Source organism: Embiotoca jacksoni, unplaced genomic scaffold, assembly GCF_022577435.1.
Source record: "Embiotoca jacksoni isolate LCO1_2020_lvr unplaced genomic scaffold, fEmbJac1.0.p SCAF_21, whole genome shotgun sequence".
NCBI classification, from domain to species: Eukaryota; Metazoa; Chordata; class Actinopteri; family Embiotocidae; genus Embiotoca; species Embiotoca jacksoni.
The window spans coordinates 10,809,361-10,834,282 of NW_027185352.1; the positions used below are offsets into that span (position 1 = coordinate 10,809,361).

A 24,922-nucleotide genomic window follows, 5' to 3' on the forward strand; every position below is an offset into this window, starting at 1 on the left:
GTTGTTTTTTTCATTCAAATGGTTTTACATATACGAGATGCTGTGTTTAATGTAAAGCAGATATGTCAGCTGTGATCGCTGGTCCACAAATATTACATGATGAACTCGGGGTTGTGTGCCTCAAACCAGCCAGTCAAAGTTGCATTACGCATCCATGTCTGTCCAGACTCGTGTAATAGATGTAGTGAGCGTCAAATCAATATAGACGCAAATATTCCAACATGTCAATCGACGAACAACATAATACGGCCGTAAATGTAAATTTATTAAAATATGCAACCGGTGGGATGGAGCTAAACCATTATTTCAACATTTAGTCAACACTCGCACAATACGGGGTTAATATCACATTAATGTCCAGATTCCTTTGTATAAAAGGCTCACTTTCATTCGCACAGAAAACAAATAAAAAGAAGACAACATCCCGTGCTTAATAAATAAAAAAGAAATGTGCATACACATGTAATCATGACTACAATGCACGAACATGGGAGTCAGGAATTTTAATATACATTATAGTGCAACTAACAATGCATATCAGCCATGTTATTGAGCAAGGGGAGGAAGTATCATCATGAAAAAAAAAAAACAATAAATCATAGCTTATATGAACCCCTACAACCAATAATGTTACAAAGGCCTGAGTCAATGAAAAGAGAGTAGCTTTACAGAAACAGTCAAATCTTTTTAAAGTTGGCTTCTAATATGACAAAGATTATTTTAGCAGCTCTGATAAGCCTGTGAGAAAACTAAAATGTAAAATCGTATCGATTACAAAAGATGTTAGTTATATTTCGACAAAGTAATATTTGGCAAATATGAGAGGTAAACATCGGTATCGTAGCGAAGTAAATAAATTAATCTCAAAGAGGCACAGTGTTGTCAATGAGGGGGTGACAGGGACTTCTCAGAGTTGTAACCTCCGACATCCAAACCACAGTCTTCATTACTAGCCGAGTCGGCGAGTGTCTCTTCTCTTCTTTTCCCCCCTCCGTCATCCTCGTCCTCTTCCTCCTCCTCCTCCTCCTCCTCCTCCTCGTCGTCGTCGACATCCTGCTCCTTGCGGGACGCCCTCTCCGTCTTGGGCCCCTTGCATATCTTGAGGTGGCGCGTGAGGTGGTATTTGGTGAGGAAGGCTTTGTGGCACTTCTCGCAGACGAAGTCCCTGCGGCCCTCGTGAGAGTTCATGTGCTTCTTCAGGTGGTTGGTCTTGAGGAAGTGTTTGTTGCACTTCGGGCACTGGATGCGGCGTTCGCTGCGGCGGTGCGGTAATCGAGCGGTGGTGGGAGGGAAAGAGGGACAGGGAGAGAACACTGTTAAAGCGCAATACGCCCACGTGCTGATCAAAATCAGTCGGGCCAAATCAGTCGGCCGACTTTTCCAACGAGACGATCGATACGTACTGCGTGTGAGAGAACATGTGCTGCTTCAGGTCATGTTTCCTGATGAATGCCCGGTCGCAGAGGTCACACTTGAGCTTCTCTGCGCCCGTGTGGATGAGCATATGTGACGCCACGTGGGATTTCTGGGTGAACGACTTCTCGCAAACCGTGCACCTGTAGTTCTTCTGACCTGGTTAGAAGGAGAAAGAAGAGCCAAGTCACGTGTACGTGTTTGGGGTATTTAAGAGCGACACGGAAACATATCGGAGCGGCATTTTTGTCCGTGCAGTTGAAAATGCTTGAATGCAGTTCCACATTTTGAGAGATGCTTATTCAGTTGGTTTTTTTTGTCACTATCTGATATCTGTGCTTTAAATATGAAGCTACAGCTAGCCGCTTGTTAGCTTAGCTTACTTCATATTTACCAGATGTGAGGGTATCGCACTTCTCATCTGAAGTCTATGCCAGAAAGCAAATCAATGTATTTCCACAATATCAAGTTATTCCTTTAAGTCCTTTTAAGAAAAAATAAATAAATAAAAAATAAAAAAAACTTTTGTCACCGAGGATGACTTTTAATATGTGAATGTATATGTGGTTTGTTGGAACACACAGAAAGAACTGGTGGGTTGTACTGACGGCTGAACAGACAGAATCGCCGTTTCCATTTCACGTCTCCCTGTGCGTACCTGTGTGGATCTTGAGGTGCATCCTGAGGTTGCTGGGATCGCTGAAGGCCTTGCTGCAGTACTCACACTTGTGAGGTTTCATCCCGACGTGCCCCATGAAGTGCACGTTGAGCTTCGTGGACGTGATGAAAGCTCGAGAACACATGCTGCACTTGAATTTCTTCTCCCGCACATGGCCCTGACCTCTTGCCCTGGAGCCGATGCCGTTAGAGTTCCTATTACTGCTGCCGTTGTCATTGTTGGTTTGTCCTGCAGCGTGGTTGTGACAGGGCCACGGGGAAGAGGAAGAGCTCGAGGTTCCGTTGGTCAGCTTCTCTTCCTGGTGGGTGTGCTGCTGTGGCTGCTGCTCTTGTTGCTGCTGCTGCTGCTGCTGCGGTGGAGGTGGTGGTGGTGGTGGTTGTTGTTGTTGTTGTTGCTGCTGCTGAGAGTGGTCCTGCTGCGGCGGGCTGTGGCTGTGTTGAGGCTGGTTATGGCTGTGGTTACTGTTATGGCTGCTGAGATGAGACTTGAGCTCAGAGAAGGACGAGCACTCTTTGCCGCACTGGCAGATCTGGCCCTCCGGCACCTGAGGAACACCTGTGAGCGTAAAGAGATGGTAGAGTGGGCAACGTTGATTAGTAAACAACTACTTCTTTCTGTGTCCTGGCTGATATCGGAGCTGAAATACTGCGACAAGTGTAGCTTGTTTTAAATACCCGAAGGCCACACACCACTGTTTTTGGGATGTTAATATTTGTTGTTGTTATTTATCACACATGGGTTAGGTATTATTTGCATTCTTTTTTTAAATATCAGGCAGCTGGTTACTGCAGTACTCTAGAAACTATCCTCAACCATTAGAAAAAAGTTGATTACTTTCTCGCTTTTGGCACAGTCTTGTTTTTGACATAACATGCATGTCTTTTTTTTTTTTTTTTTTTTTTTATCACTTGAAGGCTCCATCATGTGCCTGGCACATTCTTTTCAAATAAAAGAGCTCAGTTGGAAACACAAGCTTTTCATTGATTCATTTTTGGCTGTGGTATCAAAATTGGTATTGAAAATTGCAGATTGAAGGTTGCATCAGTACCAAAATTTTGGTGTCGTAACAATTCGAATCCACGCTAATCTCACCCATCAGCCTGCAGTAGTCTCTGCTGTAGTAGAAGAGGAGCTCCTGGTCCGGGTGGATCTCTGTGGTTGTGCAGAAGAACAGTTTACCGCTGGCAGGGTACGCCACCAGATTCTGCTCTTCACGGCTCCTAAACACACAAACACACAAAATGTAACGTAACATTGCATTTTATAGCAACGTGTTATTTTCATTTTATGAGCACAGGTCACCCTGATTTAAACGTACTGTTTCGATTTTCATTTTCATTTTCATTGCCCCAACTGCTGGTGGTTGAGCTGCATCGTGGGTAATGAAGTCAGCACGTTTGTCATACCTTGCCTTGCGGACAAACATCATCCAGTTGCATTCGTTCTCGTCTGTTGTCACAATGTAGAACTCCAGCACGTTGTTGTGGTACATCTGTGACAGAGAACATAGCTTATCATCCGTTGTTATATTCATCCCGAGGGTGACAACTACGGTCCAACAGCACAAACCTTCCATAACTGAGGTGTGTCCTTCTCCGGCCAATCAGAGAGATCCACATTGCTACAGTGCTGGCCCACCATCGGTCCAAAGCAGGTCCTTGGAGGAATGACGTCCCGGGCAAAAACTCCTAAGAGGATATGAATGACCACATTTACCCAAAATAATCTCTCCCTGGATCAGTCGGTTGAGTTGCCCTCCCGACTTGGAAGCGAGTGGACACTGTAGGTGCCACCTTTTGGTTTGTTTTTGTTTATGGAAATAAAGACTGTATTTTGGAACCGATACCCGAGTCTGTGAGCCTGCATTTGGGTCCCGGTAAAACACCACCACCTAACAGTTTAAGGGTGTTTATTTTCTTACCAAGTGGTTCGTCGGCCACCGAGATGCGCAGGCAGAGTGGGCGTGGCAGAGAGAGGCGAGCCCGACTTTGGATGGGTGCATCAGGGATGAAAGTGACAGGACCGTGCTCTGGACAGTCTGAGGTATATGAGCGCTCACACAGCGTGCACCCTAGAACCAAATCAAAAGACTAAAAGTTAGCACAGGTTAGAGCCGTTTGAGACACTTGCATGAACTAAATGTAAACAATTTTCAGTTGCGCACCATCTTGATACATTAAAACCGACATTTATAAACACGTTAATTCTCATGACAAAGTTTGTTCATATTCTACAACTTCTTAATAAAATGGTACATATTTGTTTTACAACAGTACTATCCTGGTCTTTAGAGATTTCTGTGATTAACCTTTCTCATTAAAAAAAAAAAAAAAAAAGCCGATTTTAAAATATTATTTCTGTACACAAGAACTAAATGACAAACTCACAGATGGTGTAGGCAGGTACCATGTTCTCCTTGTTGGAAGTAGAGTCCTCCAGCTGCAGGGTGGAGTTGACTAGAACCAGGTTGTTTTCTGGCCCCAGAGACACCTCCGCAGTGATGGGGGACACGTTAACCGCCTCCAGCCCCATCCCAGAGTGTCCGTGCAGGGTCACAGGCTCCAGCTGACTCTGGCTGGCCATGGAGCCAGTGAGAACCACGCTCACCACGCCCGAGTTCAGCTCCCCGTTCGTGTGAAGCTGCTCCCCAAGTCCTCCTGCTCCTCCTGCCCCGGAGTTTCCCACTCGCCCCCCCATGTGATCTGGTTCCATTACCACTGGTAGTTCGAGCCCAGTGGGCCCGTGGAGGGGCATTACCCCGCCAGAAGAGTCCACCCCCGTCAGGCCCTCGTGAGGCTGAGGCTGCCGTCCCCCGCCGAGCTGCTGCTGAGTGTCGGACACCGTCACCACCCCGACTCCATCCATGGTCCCCAGTTCCTCTCCCATCCGGTCCGGGGACATGGGGCTGCTGACGCGTGACTCCATGGACAACCCTGTGGAGTCCAGCTCATGGGCACCAGTCTGGTGGAGGTCTCCCTGGCCGCTCACCTGCCTGGAGTCCATGGGCACCAGGCCCTGTTCCAGTGGGCCCCCAGGGCCACTGTAGGGATCCAGACCTGAGGGGTTGTTGCTGGAAACAGACAGGGTCCCATCCATGTTAAGGCTGCTGGGATGAATGTACTGAGGTGGTGGACGGTCTGCCAGGTAGGACAGAATGCCTGTAGAGTAAAGATTAGAGGAAGCGTGAATCAACTGTGCAATTTAATTGCAGAATTCGCACCAAAACAACCCAGATGAATGTCAACAGAGACTATTTGTTTACCTCACAAACAAACATGGACCCACCTGGCAGTATGTGTCGGAAGTAACTGCTCTCCAGGTGGGGGTATGGAGGAGGCGGCAGGGAGTAATTTCTTTCTGGCAGGCCGCACATGACCCCTCTGTCACTCAGCGGACCCATAGGGAGCATCAGAGACAGGGCAGAGGGGAGGGAACCAAGGGAGGGGCCCAGACTGGGGATGGCCACTGGCATACCTAAACCACAAAAGCCATGAACAGGTAAACAAGCGCAGGAGCCTGAGACTACGACATATAATCACATACAGGAGAGAATATGAGATGCTAGTAAAAAAAAAAAAAAAAAAGGATGGCCCTTCTGAATGCAGACTTGGTTTGGGAACATTTCTCCTTCACTGCAGTCAGTTGTGATTTAAATATTTGTGATTTAGTTTTGGTGGTCATGCTTTAAAATAAAAAAAAAACAATTCAATCTTAATTCAAGTTATATTAAATAACTTTGAATTAAAGTTTGACAGTAATCAGTGTCGAGTTCTGTTATGAGGTTTACACCACCTAATTTAAAATGTAGTTTGTGAGACTTCTCAGGTTCACTGTCCAGGTAAAACACGACATTTGTAACGGCGTAACTCGTGATCTCTCAAAAGTAACCCTCTTAACGCGGGAATGGAAACACAACCCATTTTGAACGCCCCTCTTAAATAGATCGTCAAACCGAGTTACTTTCCGTCAGTCTTGCGGTCAAGGATCCAAATTTCTTTCGGTACATCAAACCCGTTGTGACTTCCGACAGCCGGATTGCAGACGAGTCCACGCATGTCACTCTGACACCAGTCGGTGTGCATCCTATCTCTACATACAACCTGCAAGAGTTTTTTCCCCCCCATTACCTGGAGCGGGGATGGGATTGTGTGTGGGCGAGGTGGGCAGACCCAGGTGGCCGGCACTCACTGAGGGCACACTGAGCTGGTCCATGCCCACAGGACTCAGGTTCATGTCGTTCATCCTGGAGAACCCACAGCACAGTCAACACGGAGCAGGCTGCACAGACACGTATTTTTTTTATTTTTGGGGGGGGGGGGGGTTTCAGCAGTAAAATACACGACATGGGACGTTTTCTCTCGATATTCTTTCGACGGGTGCAGGAGATTTTTTTTTTTTTTTTTTAATTTTTATTTTGTGTGTGTGTGTGTCGACGTTTTACCAGAGGAAAAAAAATATATATTGAATATTCAACATTTAAAACGCACGTGACGAAGTCCGACGTGAGCCGTGTTCATCGTACCTGAGTTCAACAGCTGATGTCCGGCGTGGACCGCGTACAGCTGGACGGCGCTACCGCATGTCTCACCCTGTGAAATAAAGAGACCTGCTGTCAAGAGGAGCTCAAGCGGTGACTCTTGTGCAACTATATAAAAAAAAAACGAATAAAAACGGAGAACTTTGTTTTTGTGTGTTTTTGTTGGGGGACTAAAGATGCTGGTTCGTAACGAGTTAGCCGGAAAGGCTAAAACATCAACACTTCTGTCCCGGTGCTAACGTTAGCATTGCTAACGCACGTCTCCATAAACTGTGAAAATAGAGCGCGCTCGCGTGTGTCGACTGGATAAGGGTCCGGCTCGATACCTTGACACGACCGGAGGTGCTGCCTCGTTGCAGAAGTACTGTCGATTTGAAGAGGAAGACGCCATAAAAACAACCGTGTGCCGACACAATACCTCCCTGCGCGGGGCCATGACAGCGCGCGCATGCGCTTTAGCGAGTCGACTTTGGAGGAGTGTTTGGCTGATTTCAGGTCGGAGGAAGGAAGGAAAGGAAGGAAAGGAAAGGAAGGAAGGGAGAGAGGGAAGGGAGGGAGAGAGGGAGACAGAAAGAAAGAAAGAAAGAAAGAAAGAAAGAAAGAAAGAAAGAAAGAAAGAAAGAAAGAAAGAAAGAAAGAAAGAAAGAAAGAAAGGAAAAGATTCGCCATTAGTTCTTAGTGGTTATAAAGCGCATCATAAACACCTAAACTGACATTTGGATATTTCATGTCGTAAAACACTTAATTGGGCTTAATAAGTTTCCCTATAAATAATACAAATAGCCTTTATTAGAAGTGATGAAGTCAGTTATGAACTTTCATAAATGGGCGTGAAACAAAACAATTTTCCAATTTCCAATTTGCCAATAACTTCCCAGTGTCAACGGAAGAAAACGTTATGTAAACAGGTTTATCTTGATGAGAAAGCAACATGGCTGCATCTCCGCCCCGGATCACACACACACACACACACACACACACACACACACCCTGTCTACAACCTCAAAACCCCAATAAGCAAGTTGTCACTGACACTGATGATCTGATCGTGGACAGTCGAGCGTTAAAAGATCACTGTGGTGGAAAGAGGAGCGATTGAAAAGGAAACTTCACGCAAGCACACGAGATGATCGTGCGGAGACTTTGACAAGGTAAGTTGGAAAATATTGTAGGGAATTTGGCGCCTGATCATGCATCATTTTTCTGCATTTTAACTGTTCGATATAAAATTGTCAAATTTGTCTCTTCTTTTTAAAAGATGTCTTATCCTAGTAAGGAGCTGATGGAGCATATTCCATTTGTCCCTCCGCTGACTCTGCACGGCATCTCCATGGACAACGGCGGGGTGCACTTTAAAGAAGTGCTTCGCCTCGGACTGCCGTTCCACCTCGACGCTGCATGCCTTGACGCCGTGCACGGCCAGAGGTTCCCCTGCAGACGATTGCCCTATTTCCCCTTCCACGGACCCATCGGCGTGTGCGATTATTCCTTCGAGCCTGCGTTTATCCGCAAAAGGAACGAAAGGGAACGGCACCGGGTGCGCTGCGTAAACGAGGGTTACGCGCGACTCAGAGAGCATCTGCCGCAGGAGTTTGAGGATAAACGGCTCAGCAAAGTGGAGACCCTACGCGCGGCTATTGACTATATCAAACACCTGCAGGGTTTGCTGGACTTAAATGTCTCCACGATGGAGATGCCGCTGGGGGACGCGCGCAACCGTGAGCCGCTGCTCCAGATGACGGAGTGCAACAGTGATGGAGAATCCAAAACCAGCCTCAGCGACAGTGGGGAGATTGTTTATTAGCTCTGGCTCTGGCTCTGTCTCTGTCTCTCTTTCAGACTTGCTGTAGCCTATATATTTCTAAAGTGCAACAAAAGACAAAGTTAATGCAAAAAAAAGAAGAAAAAAAAAAACGGTGAAAGACGACCTTGTGTTTTTACAGAAAAGATGTGCAACGAATAAAAACTACTGTATAAAATTCACTGTAATAAGTAATGTTATTGTCACTGTCTGCTTTTATTCCAAAGAGTCTACACATAGGAAGTTAGGACAAACACCCATATTCAAATGGTTATTACGTGCAAAAATAACTATTTTCTTCTGGACTTTTGTGAACAGTTACAAAATAATCTAACTTCTTTCATTAAGTTATTCGAACTTAATGAAAACTTTGATTATTTTGCCATTCTAACGTTTTTTGTTGTTGTAATGTTAAAGTCGCTGTACTTTCTGCAAATACATTGTTCTGTGTGAACTGTGAAACACTGATCGACTGAAAGTGAAGAATTGACTGAACAGTTTTTGCTACATGATACTCTGATCGTGGCACTGATTAATATGACAGGAGAGTCCTGGCCCGCTGTGCAAGTGAAATTAAAATAAAAAGTTTGGGGAACAAGTGAGAAGTTGATTGCATATTAAAAGGAGGATTTAGAATTCAAGCCGTAATTTGAAAGCTCTCATATTATCATATACTTCCGTGACCTGATTATCACTATTTCAAATTAAGTTGCTCCCTTTCAAAGATCTAAATTAACTAACAGAAGAAAGTCCACACAACTAAGAGAGGTTTTGTATTTTGGAATTAAATGGATTTCCATTCTCTGCCCTCTTTAAAAAAACAACAACAACAAAAAAAAACCTTGCAAGCAAACCAGTGATGATGCATTCTCAAAACCATGTTGAATAGAAATAATAATAATTAAAAAAACATTAGTTTGTTTTACCCCTTTATTGTGGAAAAATCCTCAGATTCAGAGGCCTTTGCGCAACTGACACTGAGTGATTGCGTTTATACACGGAACCTTTTTAACGCACGCGATGTTGTCCTGTGGCAGTAACGTCAGAAAACCTACTGCAATCAGTGAGTGCCACCTTTTTCACAGTGCTTTTTGACTTGTCATTCAGGAGAAGGTCTGTCCTGTCTGAAACTAAAACTCTTCAGTCTTGTTTTAGTTGTGGACATTTGAAGTGAACCTTACATTGGAGTAATACAGTTTTTACCTGGCTGCTCTTCAAAGACCACCTACTTGCTGAATTATCAGGGTTCTCAGGAAGTTTTGCTCTCCTAATAGCTTCAGGAATGTATTTATCAGGGAGCCCTCAGCCTTATAAGAGGAAACTCCGGAGTCACATCGTCTTGATTTGCGTGCTTATGCTTCCCACCTCCGGTGATCCGGCATGGAAACGGCTCTTTTCTGATCTTCAGTAATACTGAAAATAAAAATAAAAAAATAAAACATGATATTACATACAAGTAAAGTGAGTTTGTAAGGACCAGCAGAGTGCAGTTCAAGTGAACCGTGATGATATGGAAGAATGGCATTGATGGGCACGAAGGCATGACAAGCTCTTGATGAAAGGTGTTTGGCAATGCAGTATGTGAATTAGACCCAATAATTAGCCAAGTGCTGGTACCCTGGGCTTGATGGTTCAGTGGCATTCTGAAGATAGAGAACATGAAGCTACTTAAATGAAAGCCTCTGCCATAATGGAAGTTTTCTTTCCTGGTGGCAGAGAGGCTGATTCTAATCAGATTCCTGCACAGATTCCCTGCAGGCTTAGCTCTATTTCACTGTGAAAGTTGTTTCCAATGCACGCATGTGATTTTGTCCATTAAAACAGAAGAAAAATGTTAAGGGAATCGCAGTTTGATTCCAATTTATTTCTGGATTTGCATCAATTTTGTGAATCAGTCGCAACATGTGACACTAAGAACACACAAAACCTTGTTTTCTTAAGTCAGGAGATACAACAACAGGCCCTTATACTGTGTAATAACTTCGCTCAGTTGTATTCACCCTCCTCCACAATAACTGCGAGTCTCTGGCCAGGACCCGAGGCTCAGATTAACAACAACATCTCATCCGAACAGAAAGGCAGAGACACAGGGCCACCACGGGCCCCCGGAGTAAACGCACACTTCAGGATAACGAGTGGACCGTTCACTTTGCGGGGACGCGCAGTCTGAACAAGGTTTTGATTAAGGATGAGAAAAACATGGACAAATTACGACACGTCAAAGGGTAATGTGCTGCAGTACAATCATGCAAGGAGTTAGCGCGGAAATACAGAATTTTTAATCCTTTGTTGAAATGGGGAAAGAAAACCTAAAATAATCTGATCAGAGAACATCTGCATGCGTGTCAGACACATATTTTCTGTGTGATTTGAGCTCCATATTAAGCCTACTAATGTTTTCTCGCATGTTCAAGGCTAGACTTTTGTGCGGCGCAGAGGAGAGAAACATTCCTGCACACACGCACGATGACGCAGGGAGATAAAGTTTATCAGCTGCAGTGAGATCAGTGAGGGACCACCAGGAAAGGCTGCTGGGACGCGTCCAGACAGAGAGCCCTCATGCAGGAACGGAAACGGAACGAGCAGGAGTACCAGGACGCACAATGATGCTCTGGGTCGTCCCCTTTACAACTGCAGACAAAAAAAACAATGTAATTTCTAAATCTAATCTAAAAAGCAATATGGGACACATACCAACACTGACAATTTTTTTTTACATTTTTTTTTATCAGCATCAACATCTTATAACACTTTAGATAAAGAAGATTTTTTTTTTATTATTGTTTTATCGGGTATTATTATTTTTTGCAATAAATATACTGAAACAGATATTCCAAATGTGAATGAATAATTCCAAATAATCAGATACAATAGATAAACTATAGATTGTATTGCACAATAGTGGATAAAGAATTGATCAATAGTATTATGCACAATGGTCTGTATTCCTGTATATTACTGGATCATTAAACAGCTACAACATCGGAGTATGACTCGGATTTTAAAGCATGAACAATAAAGTCAAGAGCTAATTATTTGCAGCTTTATTTTTGGTACTTTAATTAAGATAAATACATTATATTTCATAAACTGATCATGTGTTTTGTATGCAAACTAATTATACTTTGTATGAAAAGTATAATTAGTAACTATAGGAGTAAAAGTGAACAATGTAATGAAGCAAAAAAAACAATATTTAACTCTGAGGTGTTGTGGAGTAGAATTATAACGTAGCATAAAAAGGAAATACTCAAGTCATGTAGAAATAATAAGAATTACTCTTAAGTAAATATATACTTAAATATACTTTCCAGTTTCCACTACGTGTACTATGTGAAAGACTTTTAATATTGTTTTTGCCCCATCATTCTTCATCAACCACTAAAGTTTACAATGTATGTACTTACAAGAAGACAATTTTAGACCCTGGTGATGTCATACATTCCAATAAACTGTAGTTATATTTATAACGTCAACAGAAAAAAAGTTTTCTTTGCATGAACTGGAAATTTGCATTAAAATATTTTGATCTAAGATTCACTGCAAATTCCTACACTGTATATGTTTTTTGTTGTTCATGGATACTGCTTTCAGGTTGTATAAAACAGCGGGATTTTGGGTTCAATAAAGTCTGTTACCGACTCACTGAAGCACAGTCAGCACGTCAGTCAAGTTATTCTAAACCTTGGTTCACAAAAGAACACAGAGAAGCAAAATATGCATACTGCAATTTATTTATTTAAATACATATTTACAAAGCGGCTAAATGTCTTCAACGGTGCGACATCCAGTAAAATGTAAGTTTGCAGTGCAGCACGCGTGTTTACCAGGTGCACGTGTGCTGGCGGTCAGCAGGCCTGCAGGTCATCCAGCTGCTCCAGGAGAACATCTTTTTCCAGCTCTAACAAGGAGATCTGACGATTCTTGTCACTCACTTTCTTTGAAAGAAAAACGAAACAAGATAACGTGACAATATTCGGTGGGCACAAACAGACCAGTCATTAGGAAATTGATGGGAAAACGCAGAAGGGGAGACGTCGTCTGACTGAGAGAAGATGTTGAAAATTCATTCATGTAACAATTAAAAGAGTTTAACACGTGAAATATTAATACATAGATTTATTCCATCTTCCTTCGCTGCGAAGCCGCTATTATGGAGTATTCTTTTCCGTTCCTTACCTCAGTTAGTACCGAGTTGTGCCAGCGGAGGTCACTGTCTGCCACTGCTTCAGGCAGAGAGGGGATGCTGCTGCTCATCACGTTGGTCTCACTCATGAGGGAACCGAGAGAGCCGTTCACCCGCTGGATACGAGACCTGAGGAGGCAGGCCCGAGCCTGGGGAGACACACAGACACAGACACAGTCACGCCTCGAGTGACAAACTCCTTTTTTACACAAATACGCAGGTTCAGTGACAAAATATTGATCTCTTAATGTGACTCGAAAGCCTTGGGCAAGGTCTGACGCAACCTCCGGCCTTGTGGCCAATCCCACACCCCTTCCAACCACTCGTCCGTTTTGTGTGTGCCCGTGTAGGGTAGGGTGTCCCGTTTCTTTTAGGGACGGAGGGGCAGTGGTCGTCTAGCCCTCCGACTGGCTCTCCGAACGGAGTGATGGAAGAATGTTTCGCACACTGAAGCAACATAACGTGAAGAATGGTCCATAAAATGAACAAAAAAAATGTCTTTCTTTCGTAATCTTAAAGTGCAGCTTTGGGATAATAAAGCTATTTCTGGTTCTAACAGATTGAATGAAGTCTTGTTTGTGAACATTAAAAGCTGATTCTCTGAGATACATGATTTTGTCATCGTACTGTATATTTCAATACATTTAATAACCTAATTCCTAAAATTTACAAATTTATTAAGAATTAACTCAGAGGAATTGCAGCCACTGTTGACCCATTGAATATGTCCCATTTCCTTAATTTAAGATTTTGATCACTACCCCTTCTGGCTCCGTTCTGAATGGCAACAATCCAGTAGAGGGAGCTCCTAAACAAGGGTTAGGACCACGGGATAGGAAATGGGATTGGGCCAAAATCGATTAAAACTCTACCCTGCACCCTCATCCTCACCTCTGAAGCAACCAACTGTGATGAATACTGCTTTCGCATCCCCATACTGTGTGTAAGAATTCAGGCCTTTTAACGAATATGCGCAACCAAATGGAAAATGCAATGTTCACACTACTGTAAGTTAGACAAGTGGCTTTCACTCGTTTCAAAAAGGTGCCCTGTGGGGTGGATGACTTGCCGCCACATGTGCCCTTGAGCTACCACAAGAACAGGATATAAAGAGAAAAGACTACAGTTGTTTATGTGGTCTTTTATGCAGTAGTTTATTTGGTTGTTTATGAATTAGTTTCTGCAATGTTTCTGTATGGCCTTTGTGTGTTGGGTCTATGCACTGTCAGTGCACCGTGTTTACGCAGAGTTTATGTTCTGGGTTTCTACACTGAGCTTACGCACTCGGCGTACACACTGTGTTTATGTGCTGGGTTGGTGCATCAGCTCGTTTTACTGATTTACGTGTGTTCAGGCGCTTCAAGTAAACCTAGGATTTAAAACACAACCTTCAGTGTGTTGTGATGGGTAAAGCCGACAAGGCCCGGACCCCTGCCCTGCTCCGTACCTCCGCTGCACCTTCCTGGCAGGAGCCGAACCCACTGTTGCGGTCGATGCTGTCCTGCCGGGCCCGGTTCTCCTCCAGCTGCTGGAGGTACCAGACATGAGCCTTCTCCAGGATCTCCAGACCAGACCACAGAGCGTCCTTCTCCTTCTCTAGATCCTTCAGACGCTTAACCTGAAACAACAGGCAGCACACGTTGAGGGACGAAGACTTTGGATTTAAATGTTGATTTTGATGTAACTAGTCCCCGTGTGTGTGTTGATGGTACAGGGGGTCAGACTATCAAGCTTGACTACAAGCCTGATGTAAAAGCAGTGTGATGGGCACAGTGCTGCCTGTTGACTTCCAGAGGCCCCAAGGCTTTGTGTATCAGCAGGGCCAAACTACAGAGCAGCAGGAGGCCATTGGTTCTTTTGTCTATACTCAGTTGGATTGCATGCACTTTACATTAGCTCAAACAAAGATAACAGTGTTACAAACACCAGGGAATCATGATATATGGTGGTGCTGACTCACCTTTGGTACCCTGACTTCAGGGCATTACGGTCATTTTATCATTTCAAAGGCAATTAGCATGGGACAGAGGAATATTAGAAACTCATGACACAACTTACGCCACTGCAACACTGTGAATTATTAACTGCGGTATTTGATGAGTCGGATTTTCGGAAGGTTAAATAGCTTGGTTACTGCTCATGATCACGGATTTACAGTTAGTGGAAACCTGCTACATCGAGCCGTTAACAGGAAACTGTGAGGATCAGACCTGACATGTGGGAATGTGTCACTGGCATGACTGCAGCTGTGCTACGTCCAAAACAACACTGAGACATGCAGCAAAGATAGAAGCACTGACTGAAAACAGCAGGAGTCTGTAAAGTTAAAAATAGAGCAGGAAATATCAGTTAGCGTATGAATAATTCAGTGGTCTTATAAATGCACAGTGACTGAGGCAATTTTGCCCTTGAATGAAAAACGGTTAAAAGCTGCTGCTATTCATTAGATGTGATGTTAGTCTAAATTTTAAGCTACTAATTGGAGCCTTTCATGATTAAAGTCTTTCTAAGGACTGATAAATCTTCTGGCTTCCTCCTAAATGTTCCCTTGGTTGAAACGAGAAATGCTGAACTGTGTTTGCACATTATGGTTTTAGCTTTATTCTTTCATGAAGCATTTTTTTCTATTATTGGTTTAAGGCCACAGAAATACTCGTGACTGTTTCTGCAGGGTCGTTTCACGGTGGCGTCCTCAACCTGGAGGGAGTTTACATTTTACAATTATAAGATTAAAAACTTGGTCAAAAATTTGAAGAATTTCCCTCCTAGAATTTTATTCCTGGCAGTTTGGAAAATATTTTGAAGCAGTATTAAAAAAAAATTACTTACAGAAAAATATACTTTAATAGAATAAATTAATATACAATATATTTCTTCTTTGCAAGATTTTGAGGATTTCATATTTTAAATTCAAGTAACTGACATTAGGATAATTCGTCTAATGTGAATTTTCCCACAAAACAAATATAGATATAGATAACCATAAATATGAAATAAACCTGAAACTTCACTCTTGGGGATGAAGTATAGAAGGGTGATGTTGTTTCAAAATATCTTTCTGCACTTCAGTTTCCTTTCATGTACTGGCTGAATATTTACAGATAAATCCTTCCAGAGCTGATTTTGCAGCCTCTCCAGTGTGTTGCTTTATGTTTTTGTAGCTTGGACAGAAACTAAATATTTAAAAAAACGAATTAAAAAAAATATAATAAAGAAGATAATCAGTAGATATTAAGTCATGTTGTCGTTTCAGTCGTAATCACCACAAACAATCTCTGACATCTGTGTCTACGTCCCAGTATTTAAGTTGTTAGGGCACTTTCGTAGTCCTTGCTGGTACTTGACTGAGATGCCCTGTAAAATCATGCTCGAATCGACAACAGAGACAGGGATCTGATGTGAGCCTGAAGGAACACAAACCCTTTTCAGCAACTCTTTGAAGAAATGCTACACATGCAAGTAGAACATGACTCAAAATATACATTTAAATGACACATGCAGTAAAACGTCATGTCAATTGGCCAAATGTATCGAACTGATGACGCTTTCACAGACACAATAAGCCTGTTTGTTTGAGACCTGTAGCTGCCCTGTGTACATGACAACAGGTCTGTGCAGTTTACCACAGTCCTTCAGCCTCTTCAACAGGGGAACAAAAGATAGATAAATAGATATATACTTTATTAATCCCTCAAAGGGAAATTTTTATGTTACAGCAGCATAAAAAAAAGCACATTCTATACAATAAAATAAGATAAATAATATTAAATAAAGATAAATAATATTAAATAAACTAACCTAAACAAAACCTAAACACATGATGAGCAGCTGATAAAAGCTCAGGAGTAACAAGCCGTTACACTCAGACAACACATACACACACACACACACACACACACACACACATACACACACACACACACACACACACACACACACACACACACACACACACACACACACCAGCTGTGTCCTCACCCATAGGTAGAAGCGAAGTGCGTCCAGGCTGTGGAAGCTGGTCTTCAGCGGGATGATAACCATGGTGTAGGAGCCAGAGCCGGAGGGACGACAGGCCATGGAGAGAAGATCAGTCACTGACAGCTACTGCTACCCCATACAGCTGGCCGGACCACAAACAACAAACCACAGCTCGCCACTGGCTGAGTCAGAATAATACCACAGGGAGAGAATGAGTGTGTGTGTGTGTGTGTGTGTGTGAGAGAGAGAAAGAGAAGGCAGGAGTGGAAAAAAAAAAAAAAAAAAAAGCAGCACGATACACAGGCACAGACAGCATGGTGCCCCTGGGGCGAGGTAATGAAAAATTCCACATGTCACTGCCATGACTGGTTAATCGACGTACAGTGACAAAGAGGGTTGGGTCGGGCTGGGTCGGAGAGATGGTGAAGCTGTCAGTGCTGCATCAAAAAAAACGACACCAGGGAAAAACACGGAGCAGGAAAAATGAAAATGCAGCTGTGGATGGGAGATTTAAGGAGAGGATACAGGTGTGATCACAGTTTCTGCCCCCCCGTGTGTCCATCAGGGTCGTGACTGCTGGAGGAGGATGCGTGTTCATGCCAAATCTCAGCTTCACAAGTAGTATAGACGAGGAAAACAAGGCTGTGTTTCAGGGTTTCTCAGCTCAGGGGTTGGCAGAGTTGTCTGAGAAGCCTGTCATCCCGCAACTGAAGTGGAAACCTGACATTCCTGTGCTTCTGCAGCTAAATAAGAGGAGTGCATGCGATCATTTACCTCCTCGGGCGAGCAGTCTGTCCCAACATGTTCCCTGGAATGTGACATAACCTGAGGATGAGCGATTTGCAAGCACAGAGGTGTAGAGTACAGAATAGAACTGTTAAAGAAAAACTAAAAAGGAGACCGAGAGATTTCAGCCTCAGTGCATTACTGTCAGTGCTCAGCTGTTCAGCGGCAGCACAGAAAATCAATGGCACATGTTGTTCATTACTGCCTCGGGCTCGACGGGCCGTTAGTGCCCGACGAATCAACAGAGCTCCACATTAACAGTGTTGGAAGGTATTTAGTGTGCTGCAACATGCGTGGGAAGAAGATGCCCAAAAAAGTAATACAATTAAAAAATAAATACTTTGAAAACATTTTCCTAAAAAAATAAAATAACTGGAGTACGAGTTAATATTGATGAGTACGGTCGTAGTTACCCGTGGGATAAGGCAAAACAAAGTTCTGCAACAGTTTTAATCGATTTTTGTACTTGAATATTTACTTATTAAACATAATTTAGTACTTTTAGGGTATTAAACAGTTCTTCACATTTTTATTGAATTTCTCAAGTTGAAAGCAGGGAATTTGCTGGCCGTTGCTTTATTGAGAGGTTTTGAACCAAAATGTTTGGTATGTAAAATCTAAACCTCAGGACTAACCAGTAACTGCAGCTGTGCATGTAGTGAAGGAGAAAGACAAACATTTCCCTGTGAAATGTTTCAGAGCAGTAAGCAGTATGACATGTGATCACTCAAAAAAAGTACTTCAAAACTGTAGGTATATGTCACGTTCCACTCTATGGTACTGCTATATAGACAATACATTTGCATACTGTTTTTTTTTTTTTTCTAAATGGTGAGCAGAATTTTCCTCTAAGAGAAAAACTAAAAATGTTATTTCCGTTACGGTGACACATGCCCCTCTTTTACTTACTCATTTCATTCCTTGCTGCCGCTCCTACAGAATAGTAATTGTTAATTTTATTTGATTTAATACTAAGGCTTCAGTTTGTATTCAATTTATCTTGTAAATGTTTGATTTGATTTGAAATGAAAGGGAGACTGCACTGATTTTAATTTCAATCTACTGGACCTGATGAATCCTGCTCAGTCTGTATGTGAAAACAGTTGTATACTCGGGAGGAGCTGTGGCAGGTGTGACAGATAACCTTTCATGATTTCATGACTCATGGCGATGTCAGGTTATCCTTAGCTTGGGCTTGGATCCTGATAATATTTGAACCTAAACGCTGCATTATGAACTGTGTGAAGTTCGACAGAATTGGTGTTTCTCAGCTGGGGAAGGTCTAACAAAAAGATACTGCCGAGTTGTATTATGGGAGTTCTTCAAGGACAGGAAGACTAAAATTCAAGAATTGAAAACAATATATCGGCCTTTGCTGGATCGATTCTGACCATTCATCCATGTCCTGTGTCTTCTGACTGAACCGCAGTTAAATAACAGGAGTACTCCTTTAATTTCTCACTGAAGGCCAATGAGAGGCAGACAGACATGATGTACAACTGTGTTTTGATTATTCAGGGTGCGGCTGAGCCTGTTTCCCCTGACAACACACATGTTGACAGACCTCCCTGCTTGATACTGCCAGAATGAGGCCCTCCCATAGATCCCACCCATTATCACACTATTACACAGTAAAAAAAAAAAAACACCAAAGATAAAGCAATTCACTTGATTTTAGACGGGCTATATTTAGATATGTTAAGGTAAACAAGTCCTTGAACTCTCAGTGTATTACATACAACATTTGTAAGTGCCCTTCCCTGTGTGTGGCCCCATCTCCTACAAAGCTGCAGTCCTGCTTGATCACCAGCAGAGTGAGCTGTCAGTCCATACTGCCTGCTGGAGGTCAGATTCATTTTCAAAGCTGACATTTTGTAAAATCTCATCAAACCTGTAAAGCCGTAGCTTCTACAAAACACCAGATGTCGCAATACAATGAAGCGCAGACCCACTGGGACTTCCTCAAAAGTATGTCAGGTATTTTTTTTTTTTCTGCACTCAGGCAGTGATACGCTTTTATGTTTTATGTTGTGCACAAAATAATACAAACTCAGTCACAAAGGACAAAGGACCCTGAAAAGTCACTTTAACATAACACACATATACCTTCTATACGTTTACTGTATATTCGCTGCATAAAAAGGGCTGTTTCTAGAGTAATCTCGTGTTCCAGGTCAGAGGTTGAGGCCAATCAGCCTGAAGGCCTTTAAAACAGCATCCAGATCAAAACAGATCATTAAGCTGCTGCGGAGGAATGGCTCTGTGTGCCCGCAGGGAACCCATGACCCACGTTACATCAGGAGACATGTGACTCTCACCAAAATGAAGCCTAAAGATCTACGAGCTCAGGATATCATTTTCAAAAGGTGGTGTGTTTTCCACTCTGACTCCTTATTTTGAGCTGGTTGCAGCCACTTAAGAGAACCTTTCTGGGACAAAGACATTTACGATGAAAAGAAAACCTTTTATACTCGTTATACTCTAATTGATCTAATGTCTTTACAGGTGCTTCCCCACTTAAAAGTAGATTCCCACTTTTTTTCTTTTTCATTGCAGAATTACAGCATGTCAGATCACGCTGAGTTTCCACTGTGGCCCACACCGAGGAGAAAGTTCACCACGAGAACGCACAAACACGGTAAATATATTCACACAAGCTACATTTTACATGTATATATATATATATGTATATATATATTTGTGGACTGTTATAACACACAAGTTTTATACACACACTGCAGTGACCCACTTCCCCCCGTAAAGTGAATCTTTTCAGTTACTAATACTACTTTGCGGCTGAGAGTGGGCCCCTAGTTGCTTCCTGTCCCACTCCCTCATACTCAAACACACTTTCTCACACACACACACACACACACACACACACACACACACACACACACACACACACACACACACACACACACACGTTTGCTCTCGCGCTGTCATTGCCGCTCTTATGCAAACTTTTAAAATCTCTCCGAATGAAAACGACACGTGGACGAGCAGAGAGGAGCAGCTGGAGCGGCAAACACGGAGTACACAAAACTCCCCGTTTAGAGCCGAAGAGTCCAGCAGAATAGAGACATTATTCCCGGTCAGAGATGCCGGGTTCGGCGCTCCCTTCGCCTGTCCAGCCCAGGCCAGTAACGGCCCCTCCAGGCTCATTGTTCCAGATCATAGCTCCGTGGAATCTTAACCAGATTTGTAACCACCCACCCCCTCTGCACACTCACTTCAACCATGCGGGGATGAAAAAACGTCACGTCTCCCAGGGCTCTTCAGGGGGCCTCATTACAAACCGATACTCACCTCCTTGTCCTCAGAACCAAATCGAAGAAACATACTTTAGAAAACAAGACGTTACGAGAGAAAACTCGCTCCTGAAAAAGATGCATTCATGCCAAATACATTATTGTTTAATAAGTTACAGAAAGTAAAATTTAATGGCTGAGATTAAACCGAACTGAGACCTCATGGGTTTAGTTTAGATATGGACAATAAAGAGTTTATTGCAGTGGTTCCCAAGCCAGAAAAATTTATGTTTCTTAAATGACTGGTGAGAGCTTGATAAGAAAGGAGGAGGCACTTTTCTTGAATGCTTTTTCTAATTTTGTTTTGTTTTATGAAATACTGGTTAGTTTCAGGCCCCTAATTGAGCCTTTTCCTCATGTGACACATTTTTCAAACCCAGAAAACTTCACTTTTGATTTTGACTTTTTTGTACCAAAAATATCAAACAAAATCAAATGAATTTAGTTTTGATTGGTTGATTATTTTGATATTCATTACATTAGTTGAGCCGGATTGTCCAGTATTTGTGAGGTTTGCGGGTTAAATCCCTGGTTTCTCCTGTCCATGTGCAGAAGTGTCTTTTGGGAAGATACTGAAGCCCAACGTGCTCCCGATGGCAGGAGAGCACCTTGCGTGGCAGCTCTGTTACCACTGGTGTGTGAGTGTGTGTGTGTGTGTGAATGGGACAATAATTTTAAATTTTGAGACCTCTAAGGTGCAAAAGACCATTTACCATTAAAAACAGTCTAAAACCCCAAAATATAAATAGAGTAATGGATTAATTGACAAATCTTTTCAGCTTTCTGCTTCAGCAAAAAAATGTTTTAAACATTAAAAGAACATGACGTGTCTTATCATGTTCTTTCCGCTACCGTTTCTCCTCTTTCAATTATTCTTCTTTCTACCACGTCCTGTTCATGCAGTCAGATTGTACCTATAAGCCCTGCTGGCCCAGTTACCATTAATACCATGTGCCCCCAAAACAGAGATCCCGAATACTGCCCCCCCCCTCCTCCTCCCACCTAAAACTCAGAGGCCTCATCTTCCTCCTCTACCACCTCTATTGACTTTCCTCCTCGTTTCAAAGTGTTGTCTCAACATCAGGACCTGGCCTCACTGCTCATCGTCCAAACCTAAAACATACAACATATCAGTGTAGGAGATCAGATTTTATCCACTCACTTCAAACTGATTCAGAAGTTTCCATCTACAGGGGGAAGCAGATAAAGCTGCCTGCTCAGTCATCCATGTAGATTAACAATCTGATAGTCACAGGTGTTGAACTGATTGTGTGAAATCTTTGATTTAATGTGTAAACAACCAGATTAATCTGAAGGTTTATGCTTATGATCGACATTCGCACAATTAGAAACAGCAGCATAAAGTTTATTGGTTGCAGGCTAGGCAACAGACACGCGCGCGCGCGCGCACACACACACACACACACACACACACACACACACACACACACACACACACACACACACACACACACACACACACACACACACACCTCACAATCATTTACTCGCTCACTCCCCTCATTCATTTGTCCCCCTCGGTCACACACACTCATCCCAACTCCCAAATACATTCCTTGCCTTCTCCTTCTCGCGCTCTCTCCCGTATATTGTCACGCTCGCACACAGCCCGATACGACACTGCCAGGGCCAGATGGAAACCAGATGTTCTCCAGATGCAGATAAATGCAAAAACACACCAGCTGAAGCGCGCCACCTTTTCACCTCAGCTGCGCGGAGAAGAAACAGGCGACCCTCCTGGAGCTCTGAATGGCAGATACAGTATATTTTCAGTGAGGTAAGTTTATTCGTGTCATCCCTGCATTTGTGTACATCACGCTGCATTCAAAATAAGCACATCAGGAAGAGAGGGTTTATTAACAATAACAAAAAAAGGATTCATATTGTCTCACGGTGACTTTCTTTTGACATCGAACTCCTCTGAAAGTCACCTCGGTGAGACCAGAACAAGTCCCCCTCATACACATACGCAGAGACAAAAATAAAGGATTGATTTACACCCCCCCTCTCACCCCTGCCCTTTAACCCTCTCCTCCTCCTCCTCCTCCTCCTCTTCATCCCTCCTCCCTCTCCCCACGCCCACAAACACCCTCTGCAAAAACAATATTTCAAAGAGCATGATGTTATCACCCCAAAGCGCGGGCTGCTCCTCACAGAACAAGAGGTGCTTTAAATGCACAGGTAAATCCATGAAAGGCACCACTCAAGAGAACTCACGCAGGCCACCATCACGCAAAGAAAATAAATCTGAGAACACCCCTGAATCTATCCGTTACACCGGCACCCCTCAGGCCAGCCCCCTGAGGACCCCCAAAACAAACACAGTCAGTCAGGGTCTCCTTGGGCACATTTCACCTTTAAACCCGTTCACCCTGACACACAAGCTCCCCCAGCGACCCCCGACAACATCCAGCTGCCAGCGAGCGGCCTCGCTCTCCCTGCACCCCGAATTTCTCCAAACCAAGCCCGTTGCACATTCATGGAACAGATGTGATTGTACTGTTAATGTTCTCATCAAACACATGTCAACAAAACAAGCCACCTTTGCCATGAGTTTTTCTTAAAATCTTGAGCGATTCCTTTAAAACAGCAAAACAACAACCATATTTCAGTGCGTGATTGAGATGCGCGCACTACAACCAAAGTCACTGTTTAAGCAGTTTGTTCTTCAAAAACAGTCAAACCATTTACAATAACAGTCACACCTTATTACCTGCAAACAACTAAATCTGTGCTTACTGGAAGCAGTTCATTTTCTATACCTCTACAGCACATCATCTTCTGCACCGTTATCGCCTGCAGGGATCTTTACTGCTGCTGCGTTGGACCAGATCCCTATCTGCTGGATGACTGTTCGCATGTATACGTGGATGTACTTGTCAGCATGCGTGAGCTGCTTAGGGGTGAGAAGTCATGTTTTCATCTGGTAGACATAAATCGGCGGGGTCGTGCATCTCTTAAATTACCATTCAGCAGGCCACTGTGAAGGCTTACCTCAGTCAGCTCCTTTTCTCCTGTACTACTTGCTTTAATGCTGTTGCTTTCCTTGTGTGTATTAGAAGAAAAAGACAAAGAAGTATTAAAAGGAAGTATACATCCTTTTTCTATTCACAAAAAAATGTTGCACTACAACACATATGACCAAGAGGGTCAAAGTTCAAGGTACATTTTTATGATGAAGTAGTATGTCCCGATTGTATGCATACAGTACATACTGTGTAAGGGTAGGTGCAGCACGTACTAAAAGTAAAAAAAAAAAAAAAAAAAAAAAGGATGCGTTTCGGAACACAGCTCGTTTTTCTACATTAAAGATTCTTCTTACTCGCTGTTTGTTGTGGTACAGTATGTCAGGAAGAAGGCGAAGGGTTGACGTGAACAATCTCCTGTCTGTGGTGAGCCTCTTCTCAGTATTCGCTTATTCAACTGAAGAGCAGGAGGATGTGGAAATCCCCATAGCGCACTCGTGAACCAAAAGCTTCCTCTCGTCTGTCTTTTTTTTTTTTTTTTTGCCCATCCTGCTCCTCGCTATCACAGCTTCCCCCTTCACCACAGACACTGCCTGCTGAAATGAAATTGATATACAGTACAGTTCACACTTGGCTTTTTTCTTCAGCACCAAACTCTCCGTTTTAAGGTTGCCTTTGGCCAAAGACCTCTGACCTGCAGCTTTCTGAAACCGCCGTCACATTGGGAGTGAAACCAAACAGCATTTTCCTCTCGAAACAGCGTGATATCAGGTAGAGTTCCTGTTGTATTGTCAAAGAAGAAAATGCTTATGTTGTATCGTCGCATTAATCAAACTAAAACTACAGGCAGTTTATGTCAACTTTGCTTAAGTACAAGTTTCTGCCCTCACACATGACACGAGTACTAAGACGATTGACAAGTCATTAACACTTACGAAAGAAATGTCCATAAAGGAATAGTTTGAAATTTGGGGATATATGAATTGCACAAAAGCCACAACAAATTCATTTGTCAGATTTGTATTTCTGCATCAGTAAAGACTATCAAGAGCTTAAAGTCTACCGATGACTTCATACTGACTACATCTAGTTCATTTCCACACAGGAATACATGACAGGAATTACTCTCTTGACAACTTAATTTTCTGGATGGCGTCCTTTCGAAAAGGATTTGTAAGCTATATTTGTATTTATTTCCCATCTTATCTAATAAATGTACTTCCAAAGCCCATTACATCAGAAAT

At 43.0% G+C, this 24,922-nt stretch overlaps 3 protein-coding genes across 6 annotated transcripts; 1 reads left to right on the forward strand and 2 right to left on the reverse strand.

Annotated features, from left to right (window-relative positions):
- Positions 1-244: 244 nt before the first annotated feature.
- On the reverse strand, positions 245-7,067 carry prdm4 (PR domain containing 4). Of its 3 annotated transcripts, none has more exons than XM_069156887.1 (12): positions 6,956-7,067; positions 6,615-6,681; positions 6,220-6,335; positions 5,378-5,566; positions 4,480-5,250; positions 4,014-4,163; positions 3,662-3,780; positions 3,499-3,584; positions 3,185-3,312; positions 2,072-2,647; positions 1,404-1,572; positions 245-1,255 (listed from the first exon to the last, which is right to left on the reverse strand). In XM_069156887.1, the coding sequence occupies exons 3-12, from the start codon at positions 6,332-6,334 to the stop codon at positions 883-885; spliced, it is 2,676 nt and encodes an 891-aa protein (XP_069012988.1). In that variant the 5' UTR covers position 6,335; positions 6,615-6,681; positions 6,956-7,067; the 3' UTR covers positions 245-882. The 3 variants fall into 3 exon arrangements, with proteins under 3 accessions (XP_069012988.1, XP_069012987.1, XP_069012989.1); XM_069156886.1 differs by having other exon boundaries at positions 6,220-6,370; XM_069156888.1 differs by lacking the exons at positions 6,220-6,335; positions 6,956-7,067 and having other exon boundaries at positions 6,615-6,859.
- Positions 7,068-7,593: 526 nt separating this feature from the next.
- On the forward strand, positions 7,594-9,017 carry LOC138202708 (achaete-scute homolog 4-like). The gene is made up of 2 exons (XM_069156966.1): positions 7,594-7,780; positions 7,888-9,017. The coding sequence occupies exon 2, from the start codon at positions 7,888-7,890 to the stop codon at positions 8,431-8,433; it is 546 nt and encodes a 181-aa protein (XP_069013067.1). The 5' UTR covers positions 7,594-7,780; the 3' UTR covers positions 8,434-9,017.
- Positions 9,018-10,149: 1,132 nt separating this feature from the next.
- On the reverse strand, positions 10,150-18,915 carry LOC138202659 (suppressor APC domain-containing protein 1-like). 2 transcript variants are annotated; one of them, XM_069156902.1, is made up of 5 exons: positions 16,595-18,915; positions 14,064-14,234; positions 12,610-12,765; positions 12,258-12,368; positions 10,150-11,061 (listed from the first exon to the last, which is right to left on the reverse strand). In XM_069156902.1, the coding sequence occupies exons 1-4, from the start codon at positions 16,691-16,693 to the stop codon at positions 12,279-12,281; spliced, it is 516 nt and encodes a 171-aa protein (XP_069013003.1). In that variant the 5' UTR covers positions 16,694-18,915; the 3' UTR covers positions 10,150-11,061; positions 12,258-12,278. The 2 variants fall into 2 exon arrangements, with proteins under 2 accessions (XP_069013003.1, XP_069013002.1); XM_069156901.1 differs by lacking the exon at positions 10,150-11,061 and having other exon boundaries at positions 12,195-12,368.
- Between the last annotated feature and the right edge of the window lie 6,007 nt (positions 18,916-24,922).